The following is a 12,127-nucleotide window of genomic DNA, read 5'->3' as shown; positions in this document are numbered from 1 at the left end:
GGCAAAGTTCCTTGTTTAAGGAAAATATCCTTCTTTTGATTTCTAGAAACAAAATTGAGTATTTGAAAGTATTAAGTATATGACAGGCAGTCAATTAGAGGAGAAGTAGTTGTTTCTGTTGGCAGTAGACGATAGGACTTGCTATAATGAGTTATATTATGGACAGAAAGATACCAGCTGGAAATTAGGAACTTTTTTTTTACAGTAAGAGTGTTTTACAGTAACAGAGAAATATTAATGCCCCGCCCCCGGAATGCCCGGCCACGCCCCCGTCGTGCCCCGCCCAGCTCCATTGGCACTACGCCACAGTTTGAATCCCACCACCATGGGAACCTGTTACTAAAATTTTTGGATCCCACCACTGGTGATGCCCCCTTTCCCCTTGGTGCCCTGAGCACGTGCTGTTATGCTTAATGGTCAATCCAGGGCTGTCTCCAGGATACAGAGATCACTTCCTCGAGAGCAAACCGCTGCTTTGGATGATGGACTCTGTGCTGTGATCCCCCACTGAAGCCCCTCCCTTTCTCAAACCCCACCCTCCCCGGCCTCGACCCCGAAATCCCCAGGAATTCCCGAACCCAAGGTTGGCAACCGCACATGGGGCTCATTCAAAGGAGTGCTGGCAACAGAAAGGGCACGGAAAGCCCGGACGAGTCCATGGAGCCAAACTGAGCCTGCGCGATCACGACACCTGCCCCAGGAAGCGACAGAGCAAAAAAAATGTAGCCCTTTCTCCCACTCCGCGGGAGCGGATTGGCTGCCGCCTTCTTTCCCGCGCGTGCGCGTTGCCTCCGACGCCCAGCCTGGGACCTGGTCCTTCCGGGGCGGCTTCTCGTGGCGGCGGCGGCGGCGGCCTTGGCAGCGCCCGAGGATGGTGGGCGCCACGACCGCGCACCGGCCCGTGAACCTGCGGGAGCTGCTGCTGGCCGGGCCGGGGGCCGGGCCCGAGGGGGGCAGCGCCAGCAGCGGCAATGCCTCCGCCACGCCCGGCAGCGGGGACGGGCCCGGGGTGGCGGCGGCGGCGCCGGCGGCGCCGGCGGAGGAAGAGGAGGTGTGCGTGGTGGGCATCTTCGGCAAGACCGCCTTGCAGCTGTGCTCCGAGAAGGCGGCCTTGGTGAACACGGTCTGCGACCGGCAAGTCTTCCCCCTCTTCCAGCGGGAGAACGAGCCCCGCGCCGCGGCCGGGGCAGGCGTGGAGCTGGCCGCTGATTCCCCTCCGCCTTCCTCCTCCTCCTCCTCCTCCTCCTCCTCCTCTTCCTCCTCCTCCTCTTCCTCTGCCTCCTCCTCTTCCTCCTCCTCCTTGCAGGGGGACTACAACCTCCTGCAGGCCTATTACAGCCCGGAAGGCAAGGTGCTGTACCTGGTGCTCACCTCCATCTGTGACAGCCGCCAGCTGCTGCAAGCCTGCCGGGACCTGGATGCCATGGGCGACGACCGCGTGCCCGGCGGCCTGGGAGGCCAGGGCGGCTCCCCGCTGCCCCACGCGGAGGCCCACGAGTTCTGGAAGCACCAGGAGAAGCTGCACTGCCTCAGCTTGCTCTACCTCTTCTCCGTCTGCCACATCCTGCTGATGGTGCACCCCACCTGCTCCTTCGACATCACCTACGACCGGGTCTTCCGGGCTCTGGACGGGCTGCGGCAGAAGGTGCTGCCGTCGCTGAAGGCCGCCATCAAGGACTGTCCCGTCGGCAAGGACTGGAAGCTGAACTGCCGGCCGTGCCCGCCCCGCCTCCTCTTCCTCTTCCAGCTCAACGGGGCCCTCAAGGTGGAGCCCCCTCCGGGCCGGGGGCAGGATCTGTGCGGGCACCTGGAGAAGCCGCCCCCGAAGAAGCACTCCCCCAAGCGGCGGCTCCAGCACGCTCTGGAGGACCAGATATACCGCATCTTCCGCAAGAGCCGGGTGCTGACCAACCAGAGCATCAACTGCCTCTTCACCGTCCCGGCCAACCAGGCCTTTGTCTACATTGTGACGGGCGGCTCGCAAGAGGGCGACGACCCCATCGCTGTCTTGCTGGACCAGCTCCGCGGCAACTGCACCACCCGCGAGGCGGAGTCCGTGCTGACGCCCGCCTTGGCTGGGCCCAGGAGGTACCAGATGATGCGGCACGGGCGGCAGCAGCTGTCGTTCCACGTGGAGAGTAGCAACTCGGGCTCTTCGGGCCAGCTGGTGGACTGCACCTTGAAGGAGTTTCTCTTCCAGCACGTCGAGCTTGTCCTCGGCAAGAAGGGCTTCGACGACAGCGTGGGCAGGAACCCCCAGCCGTCCCACTTTGAACTCCCGACTTACCAGAAGTGGGTGGCCACCGCCCTGAAGCTGTATGAGGTAGCCATTGAAGGCAAAGACAGCGACCCCTCTTCTGCTGCGGGGGAACTGACCTCCAAGATTTTGGGCAGCATCAAAGTCCTGGAAGGCTACCTGGACATCGACACCAAGTTCTCGGAGAACCGCTGCCAGAAGGCCTTGCCGATGGCCCACAGCGCTTACCAGTCCAACCTGCCTCACAACTACACCATGACGGTGCATAAAAACCAGTTGGCTCAAGCCTTGCGGGTGTACAGCCAGCACGCCCGGGGACCGGCTTTTCACAAATATGCCCTACAGCTGCACGAAGACTGCTACAAGTTTTGGAGCAACGGCCACCAGCTCTGCGAAGAGAGGAGTCTGACCGACCAGCATTGCGTGCATAAATTTCACTTGCTCCCCAAATCGGGTAAGCTTAGAGGCATAATTGCATCTCTCTCCCCTATCCCTTTTTTTTATATCAATGTCCCAATTTTGGACAGTTAAATTTTTGCAAAGGGGTTCTGTCAACACATTTATGGCCTACATCAGGGGTCCCCAAACTACGGCCCGGGGGCCAAATGTGGCCCCCTGAAGGCATTTATCCGGCCTGCCAGGCATGGCGGTGATGGCTCCATTCATGTGCAGTGGGGGCTCGAGGGAGAGGAGGAACCGGCCCCAACGGCTGTTGATTGCAATTACATGATGGCACCCCCAAATCTCCATGAATTTTCTGACCCAGAGTTGGAAACCTTACAGGTGGCAATGCCTGCTCCACCCTTCCCTCTCTGCTACTCCATGTGTTGCTCTCAGGCTTTCTGTTCCGCCTCACTCCCATTGGCATCAGCCAGGCTGGCGAATCGCTCGCTGGCTGCTAGGGAGGAAAGAACCCAGGAAGATACCTGATCCTGGGTTAGATGGAATGTTTCATTGGGAAAGTTCTGCTTTTTTTTTTTACAGGGGAAGGTATCCCACAGCCTCCCCAACAATATTTGGAGCCCAAATAAACAAACAATATTTGGAGGTGAAATCAAACATTTTACAATCATTTGTGCATAGGAATTTGTTCATAGTTTGTTTTAGTCTGGCCCTCCAACAGTCTGAGGGACAGTGTACTGGCCCCCTGTTTAAAAAGTTTGGGGACCCCTGGCCTACATCCTCACCATTTTTAAGCCTATGGGTGCCTTTGGAGTTCTGACTCCATGGGGTGAGTGCAGCCACGAGTGGCGGCTACAAAATCGGAGCCAGGCACAAAATAACTGTTGGGGGGCTTGCCTTCGGTTGCATAGTGAAGATCTGTTTGCTGTGGAGGTAACTGTAACAGAGTAGACCTTTTCACAAGCGGAAGCTGTGTTACCGAGGTAGGATAAGTGCGGCTGCAACAGGCTTGGCACGGCAGAAGAAACAACACAACGCCATAAAGTAGTTTCACTTCCAAAGAAGACTTTATCTTTAGGTGCAGGTTATTTACAGTGTAGACAGTATCAGCAAACAGTCGGGCAGCATGCTCCGCAGCAACTCAGAAATCCCTGGACACAGTACAGTGGAACATGCTCTACCTATATACAACTGTTAGCCAATCACAGTAAAGGTCAGTGATCAGGATTAAACTGGTTCTGTACAGTTACATCAGGTTTTGACAGGTGTTTCTGTCTGACGAGTGCTGTCACCTAGATCCCATTGATCTGTCTGCTCACAAGATGCACACCACATATTTGTTTATTCCCTGACAAACTGCTGCTAAAACAATGTTTTGAAAAGCTTTAAAAAGGGCTTGGACAGATTGATGGAGGAGAAGTCGATCTATGGCTACCAATCTTGATCCTCCTTGATCTGAGATTGCAAATGTCTTAGCAGACCAGGTGCTTGGGAGCAGCAGCAGCAGAAGGCCATTGTTTTCACATCCTGCATGTGAGCTCCCAAAGGCACCTGGTGGGCCACTGCGAGTAGCAGAGTGCTGGACTAGATGGACTCTGGTCTGATCCAGCAGGCTAGTTCTTATGTTCTTATGAATATCTGCACTGCCAATCAGAAACCTTGCTGAACGAAGCCCCGCCTAGCCCCGCCCATTTTATAAAAATTCTTGTTGGGCGCCAGGAAAGGTGTCTTTGGTGCCATGGTACTCATGGGTATCATGTGTGGGACCCCTATACAGCCATGTCTGCTAAATGTTTTGCAGCGTAAAGAAATCAAGATGGATAGTCATGTTGATCTGTAGTAAACTAAAACAGCAGTCAGAGAGAGGTAAAAATGAACAAAGTTTATTCCAGCCTCAGGTTTGGAAAGTCCAAGCTCCTTCACCAGGTGCGTACCTCATCATACTACATAGTAGGTTGCAGATGGCAAAATTCTTCATTCTGTTGGCTCTCCCAACTCACATTATCTCTGGTAATTTTTTTTTAATTGGAACCTTGAGCTGGCCTGTCTTAATGACTCAACAATCAGTACAAAATATTTGGGGTAACACAGTGGCAGAAATGAAAGCTATGACCACAAATGCCCACCAGAAAATTTGACATTGTGTCCAGAAGAAAAATATTCTGGTCTTGTTAGAGTGCCATGGGTTCACTAAGGACTAGAAACTTGCTTTTTGAGTTTTGCTTCTCAGGCGGTTGAATTCCACACAGTGTAAGACTGGAGCGAAGCTGCCAGTGAACCGACCTCTCCAAAGGGGTGTGACAGTTGTGTTTTTGTCTTTGACCTCTCTTCAAAGGGGAAAAACCTGAACCGGATCGGAACCCACCAGTGTTGTACCACAACAGCCGTGCTCGCTCCACTGGCGCGTGCAATTGTGGGAGGAAACAGGCGCCCAGAGATGATCCCTTTGACATCAAAGCAGCAAATTATGATTTCTACCAGGTAACCTCCACATTGGCTTCTCTGCTCCTTTACTGGCATTCAGTCCCTCGACAAAGAAAACGTGGCTTATTTATTTACAAAATGCGTGCTCCGCTTTTTTCCCCTCATCAGGGCCACCAGGGGGGCTAACAAACTAAAAATGTGAATTTATTTATTTATGGCTGCTCTGTTTAACCAAGTGGTGTATTTTCTAGAGCAGGGGTCGGCAACCTTTATCACCCAAAGAGCCATTTGGACCAGTTTTCCACGGCCCCAAAGATCTACCGAGCCGGAGAGGCGACTCTGTATGGAGCCACCTCCGGTTCGGCCCCTCCATTCACCTTTCCTTCCAGCGCTGCTCTGGAGGGACACGCCCATAATACCCTCTGACCTCCAGGCCATGTGGAGCCGCAGTATAAGGTTGAAAGAGCCGCATGCGGCTCCGGAGCCACGGGTTGCAGACCCTTGTTCTAGAGGGTTTGCAGAAGCTAGCAGCTATAAAACAAAATAAAAGTCCAATGCCTGGCTTGATATGCACATGAGAGATGGGTCTTTTTAGTGGACAGTTTTGCACTGAGACCAGATTCAAATCCCTGTTGAGTCACAGAACCTACTGAGCGATCTTGACTGAACTGCTCTCTCTCAGCCTGACTTTGGTCACAGTGCTATTGTAGGGATAAAGGGGCAAAGAGGACAGATTACCAAGCAGAGATCTATCTGAGAATGAAAAACCTAAGAAAGGAACTTCTGGGAACTTTTTTAATGGCAAGCAGAATATCATCTGGAGGAGAGAAGGGGAAACAGAGAGAAGGGGAAAAATTATCCAGATGTGTCTTGGAGAACTTCATACTGTTGGGAAGGTAGCTATCTTTATATTGAAATTTTTAACATATCACTACCTCTCTCTCCACCCTCACCCCCGTCCTCTTTCAGCTCCTGGAGGAGAAATGTTGTGGGAAACTGGATCATATCAACTTCCCCATATTTCAGCCAAGTACGCCAGACCCGGCACCTGCCAAGAACGAGTCGTCAGCCAGCCCTTCGGAAGGGGAAGCAGAGAAACTGAAGGAGAAGGAGCCGCAAACTCAGGGCGAAAGCACTAGCTTGAGCTTAGCTCTCAGCTTGGGTCAGTCCACAGATAGTCTGGGTACCTACCCTGCAGATCCACAAGGTGGAGGGGACACCACAGAGGCCCACGGGCAAGTCACAGAATCCAAAGGTGAAAAGAGGCCCAGTTTGGTGGACCGTCAGGCCTCCACGGTCGAGTATCTCCCCGGCATGCTCCATTCAAATTGCCCAAAGGGTCTTCTGCCCAAATTTTCCAGCTGGTCGCTGGTGAAACTCGGCCCTGCCAAGTCTTACAACTTCCACACTGGCTTAGACCAACAGGGCTTCATTCTGGGGACAAACTATTTGATGCCTTGGGACATTGTTATCAGGACAAGGACTGAAGAGGAGGGAGACCTGGATACGAATTCCTGGCCGGCTCCGAACAAGGCCATTCCCGGGAAGAGAAGCGCAGTCGTCATGGGGAGGGGAAGGCGCCGGGATGACGTGGCCCGTGCCTTTGTGGGGTTCGAGTATGAAGACGCCCGCGGCCGAAGGTTCATGTGTTCTGGGCCGGAGAAAGTCATGAAGGTGATGGGAGGGGGACCCAAAGAATCAGCCATCAAAGCTCTCAACTCCGACATGCCTTTGTACATCTTGTCGTCCAACCCGGGGCGAGGACTGAAGCCGCACTATGCTCAGCTGATGAGACTTTTTGTCGTGGTTCCTGATGCGCCTCTCCAGATAATACTGACGCCTCAGGTAAGATTGGCGCTACTGGGGAAAGGCTGGAGTGTTCCCAGTAGGGTTTCCTCACTGTGGCGCATGGCACAAGAAAAGAGATCTCATGGAAGTCACTGGTTTGGCAACTGTTCCACAGAAATGCTCAGGCTTTCCTGATTTCCTTGGACAAAGGCAGAGGTGGGATCCAGCAAGTTCCTGAGAGTAGGTTACTAATTATTTGTGTGTGCCAAGAGGGGGTTACTAATTGGTGATTTTTGCCTTAGCTACACCCCTCCTCTCAGCAGTAGCTTGCAGAACTTGAAGCAATCTAGCAGGAGGTGCACCGGCGTGCGTGGCAGCCTGCGCCTGCGTGCATTCGTTTCCCGCCCAAGGACCGGTGCAGCGGCTGCGACCTTGCCACAGCCCCGCCCAGGAATGCCCCACCCCTGGAATGCCCGGTCACGCCCCCGCCGTGCCCCGCCCAGCCCCATTGGCGCTACGCCACAGTTTGAATCCCACCACCATGGGAACCTGTTACTAAATTTTTTGGATCCCACCACTGGACAAAGGGTGGGATAGAAACATGTGACCCCATGGGGTTTTCAAGGCAAGAGACTTTCAGAGGTGATTTGTTATTGCCTGTCTCTGCATAACGACTCGCGCATTCATTAGTGGTCCCCCATCCAAGTGCTAACCAGGGTCGACCCTGCTTAGCTTCCAAAATCAGATGAGATTGGAAGCATTCAGCGCAGGATTTGAATGGGTGCCCCCTAGAATTTGCCCCCAGAACCTTCTGCCAGGTGCTGGGATTTTTCAGCAGATCTGGAAAGCTTTTCCATATCTCAAACAAGTCAGTGTGAAAAGGGATCCTTGAAGGTAGGCAGCTTGAGGGGCCCTGGACTAAAACCCCCAGACGTGGTCACAGTTTTGTGATAATAAAATATGCCACACGTTTTGTGTAGTGTTCTGCAATTCACGTCTGTTCTCTCAGCAATCCATACAACAGCCTTGAAAAAAAGGCTGACATTATCCTCATCAGATTCGGACTTGAGGCTAAGAAATGACTTGCCTGTGGCTGACTCTAGATTGGTACTGGGGACTCAGCGGCTCACAGTTGATCTCAGTTTCTTGGCCACCATACTGTGTTCTGCTCTGAGACCAGGGTTTTCGGGAAGAATTGTTCTTCCGGTGCAAAAGTGGGTATTTTTGTTGGTGGGGAGGAACAATTTAGTGTACGCTTGAGGGTTTTTTTTTTAAAAAAAGTATTTTACAAGGCTAACATGGGATGGATGTTCCACAACCTGACAACACCTCTAAAATACCTGACCGGGGGTGGGGGGTCAGCAATGTTATTGGCAGCGTGCAAATTGGTGTCTGGACTGGGCTTGAATCTCCTGTTGAATCTGTTAGGGAGGGGATGTGGCTCAGTGGAAGATCCTCTGCTATGCATGCAGAAGGTCCCAGGTGGAATCTCTGGTATCTCCAGTAGGGGATGGGGAAGACCTCTAGTGGAGGGAGGGGGAGGGGAGGTGGCATGCAAGGGAAGGGGAGGGGAGTGAGGGGGAGGGGTGGCATGCAAGGGAAGCGGGAGGGAGGGAGGGGTGGCATGCAAGGGAGGGGAGAGAGGGGGCCCAGCAACTGGACATGGACCACCCACCCTAGCGGAGGGTGGGGAGGGCGGGAGGGGTGGCATTCAAGGGAAGGGGAGGGAGGGGGGCCAGCATCTGGACATGGTCCACCCACCCTACCGGAGGGTAGGGAGGGAGGGGTGGCATGCAAGGGAGGGGAGGGACCCTGAAGAGCTGGTGCCTGTCTGAGGCCCTTTCTACACAGCAAATGTGTAACGGGTTGCAGTTGGGATCAAGTACCCCGCTTTCCTGTTTTCGCGTTCGCATGCGTCTGTGTAGGCAGCAATTGGAGCCCACGGAAACAATCTGGGTTGCTGTTGCAACTTCCCACAGAAAGGCATCTATTTTTAAAAATTACTTCCTACACGTGCGTAGCTATGCAGGCATGCACAAATGAACCACCGCAGCCATGCCGATGTCCCACGATATGACCATCTGCACCTGTTACGAAGCTGCATAGTTACATAGCTACACTGATGCAAGCCGTGAAATTGGAAAAAAAAGGGAAATGAAGGTGAATGAAGCGCCTACTGCCTGGCCGTTCACTTGCGAGTGGTTGAAACCTGGGATTTTTGAAAAGGCTTGCTTGTTTAGCGATTTTAAAAAACAACTGGTTTTGGGGGAAATAACACGGGGCAGACTCGTTTTGGAGGTAGGATCTATGCAAAGTGTACCCCCCAACGGGTTTTTTAGCGTCCTATACCCGTGTTCATTGGCCCGGGGGGAAGGGGCCCGAGTCTGCAGTCCTGACCTTGATGGGCCGATGGATTAATTCAGTATAAGGCAGCTTTGTGATTGATTGATTGATTGATTGATTGATTGATTGATTGATTGATTGATTGATCCCACCCTTCCCAATAGGGCTCAGGGTGGCAAACATCAATAAAACCACACAAATATACAGTATAAAACCAATACCGATGCAATGGTATTATTTAAAAACATTCACAATAACAAAAAAAAAAGACAGATGGCGATAAAACCCTAACCAGACACCCGTGGGAGGCAGTGATGTTCCGGTCAAGCTGGCTGGCACAATATAAAAACCTGGCAGAGGAGCTCGGTCTTGCAGGCCCTGTGGAACTCACAGATGGCCGTGTTCTGTTTACGTTCATGATTCTGAGCCTCAACACAGAGTGGCTGCTTTGAAGCTTGGCCTTGCCCTTTCTTCAGGAGGGGCTGTGCCAAGAGGTCCCCAGTTCAATCCCAGCATCTCCAGTTAAAGGATCCGAGATGACAGATGCCAGGGAAAGGCTTTCTTGGCTTGAGACCCCAGATGGTGCTCAGTTAGAGGTTCAAATGGCCTGACCTGGCGTACAGTGGCTTCTTGTGTTTGTACGCTTCTGTCAATGTACGCAAGTTCCATCAAGTTGCAGTCAACTTACAGTGTCCTCAGCAAGGAGCTTTCAAGGCAAGTGAAATGTAGAGTGGTTTCCCATTGCTTTCCTCTGCAGAATCTTTCTTGGTGGGCTTCCTCCCAAGTTCCAGCCTTGCTCAGCTTTTGAGATCTGATGGAGTTCAGGCTACACTGTGCCGCTTTCCTCCTGTGCTTCTGTTGTTGGGGAAGAAATCGCTTTGTTGAATTCTCCTGCTGGAGTCACTGAAAGCCGTTTTCTGCTTGCTTTTCTCTCCTCTTCCTCCCTTCCAGGTCCAGCCGGGGCCACCTCCTTGCCCTACATTTTACCCTGAGAAGCAGGAGATAACTCTTCCTCCGGATGGACTGTGGGTCCTGCGATTTCCTTATGCGTACGTGACAGACCGGGGGCCCTGCTTTCCTCCAAAAGAAAACCAGCAGTTGATGAGTTACAAGCTTGTTCGAGGAGTACTAAAGGCTGTGGTACAATAGGAGCAGTTGGACCTCAAAGGCTGGACTGACTTTGGAAGTTCTTTTTTCTTTTCCCCACCCTTCCCAGCATTCCATTGAAACGTATGATGGGTTTTGATTACTCACTGCTGGGGTTTTGAAAATAATCACTGCTTTGATTTCATGAAACCAGTGCATATGAAGGCCCCGATTCTGAAATAGTGTATCTGTGCCAAAAGAATTCTGAGTGTGGTCGGCATAGTAATACTAAAGGCAGGTTCTGGCTTTTAAAAATTGTGGATTAAAATGAAGGGAAAAGGAGGGGGAGAAACTGTGAGATGTTCCTTTGCTGCTAATCCATTCCCGTCCCATATAATGTGTACAATATGTATGGGGATAGAGAGATGATTTGTAAAACAGCTATTCAGTGCAGCATCCACATCGGTTCTGCATCCTTGCAGGAGGACAACTGATAGTCATTTGTGTATAAATAAATGACTGCCGAAACGGAGCCTTGGGAATTATTTATATTAAACTTGTTGGTTTCTGCAGTTTTATTTTCAAACTGGGCCCTTGATACAAAGTTATTCTAAACCAGACCTGGGCATTATACGGCCCGGGGGCCACATCCGGCCCGCCGGATGACCCTGACTGGCCCGTATGACAGACCTGGCCCTGGCCTAAGAGGACCTGTTTAGAACTCCGCTGCTCATTCTTCTGCTAACCCTCCCCCTTTCCCCCTCACCTTGCCACTGCGCCGGAAAGGGCCTCTGTGGCTTCTGGGGCGTTCCCCTCCTTTGAAAGCCCCGCAGAAGCCGGTTGCCTTGGTTGCCGGCTTCTGCGGGGCTTTCAAAAGCGCCTCTCAAAAGGGCCTCGCCCTCCCTGCCTTGCTGGGGAGCGAGGCGCTTTTGAAAGCCCCGCAGAAGCCGGCAGCCAAGGCAACCAGCTTCTGCGGGGCTTTCAAAAGCACCAGTCGATGAAAAATTAGGTCAAGGGACTTAAGTCTCCCCACTTGCTTGATTGTCACAGTGGACAACGATGCAGGTAAGTTAAGCCTGTGATTCTTTGTGCCAAATAGTGTTGTATGCAGAACTGTTACCACTGATTCTAAGTTGATCTGTGCACCTGTCTGTCACTTATCAGCCCCTATTATGCAGAATTGAGTTCAGCCTTTTGACCCGGCCCTCCACAATATTTTCTGTTTCTTATGCGGCCCCATGGAAAAAATAATTGCCCACCCCTGTTCTAAACATATTGAAGGTGAAGGAAATTCTCAGGAACTATGGCATGTTTTACACTTGGTTTAGTAGTAAATTTTAAACCTGGGACTTTCCAGTTACAAACTCAAGGTGGCATATAAATGCAAGATAGGGTCTGTAAAGAGACCAAAAACTTTTCTTGCATTTATATGCAAAAAGACGTCATACGAATACACTGCATGGGAGGGTAGTGTTTAGTGCGCTCTTAGTTAAGCCTGAATGTGGAAAGTGGTAATGTGAGGTGAATTCAAGGGGGAGAAAATTCTTAACTGTAGAGCTGATGCTAAAAAGGCCCTTAACCCTGGTTATCGCTTGCTTCACTTCAGAAGATGACAGCACCCAGAGAGCCCAGGGGTCTGCAACCTGCGGCTCTCCAGGGGTCTGCAACCTGCGGCTCTCCTGACATCGTCAGTTTATTCAGTCTCATCCAGCTGGTCAGCTCCTCCTGGAACCTGTTCAGCTATAGGTGTCAACAGTATCATGGTGATGCCTCACTCCAAATGTCAGACAGCTGTAGCTAATAACAGATGTTCAACAGAATAGGCAC

General features: G+C 52.0%; 1 protein-coding gene across 1 annotated transcript; it reads left to right on the top strand.

Annotated features, from left to right (window-relative positions):
- The first annotated feature begins 790 nt into the window (after positions 1 to 790).
- Positions 791 to 10,832, top strand: SMG8 (SMG8 nonsense mediated mRNA decay factor). Its single transcript, XM_048519419.1, has 4 exons — positions 791 to 2,711; positions 4,995 to 5,140; positions 6,053 to 6,928; positions 10,166 to 10,832. The coding sequence occupies exons 1-4, from the start codon at positions 872 to 874 to the stop codon at positions 10,361 to 10,363; spliced, it is 3,060 nt and encodes a 1,019-aa protein (XP_048375376.1). The 5' UTR covers positions 791 to 871; the 3' UTR covers positions 10,364 to 10,832.
- Positions 10,833 to 12,127: the final 1,295 nt, after the last annotated feature.

This window comes from Sphaerodactylus townsendi, linkage group LG16 (genome assembly GCF_021028975.2).
Source record: "Sphaerodactylus townsendi isolate TG3544 linkage group LG16, MPM_Stown_v2.3, whole genome shotgun sequence".
Taxonomy (NCBI): domain Eukaryota; kingdom Metazoa; phylum Chordata; class Lepidosauria; order Squamata; family Sphaerodactylidae; genus Sphaerodactylus; species Sphaerodactylus townsendi.
This window is presented reverse-complemented; position numbering and strand designations above follow the sequence as displayed.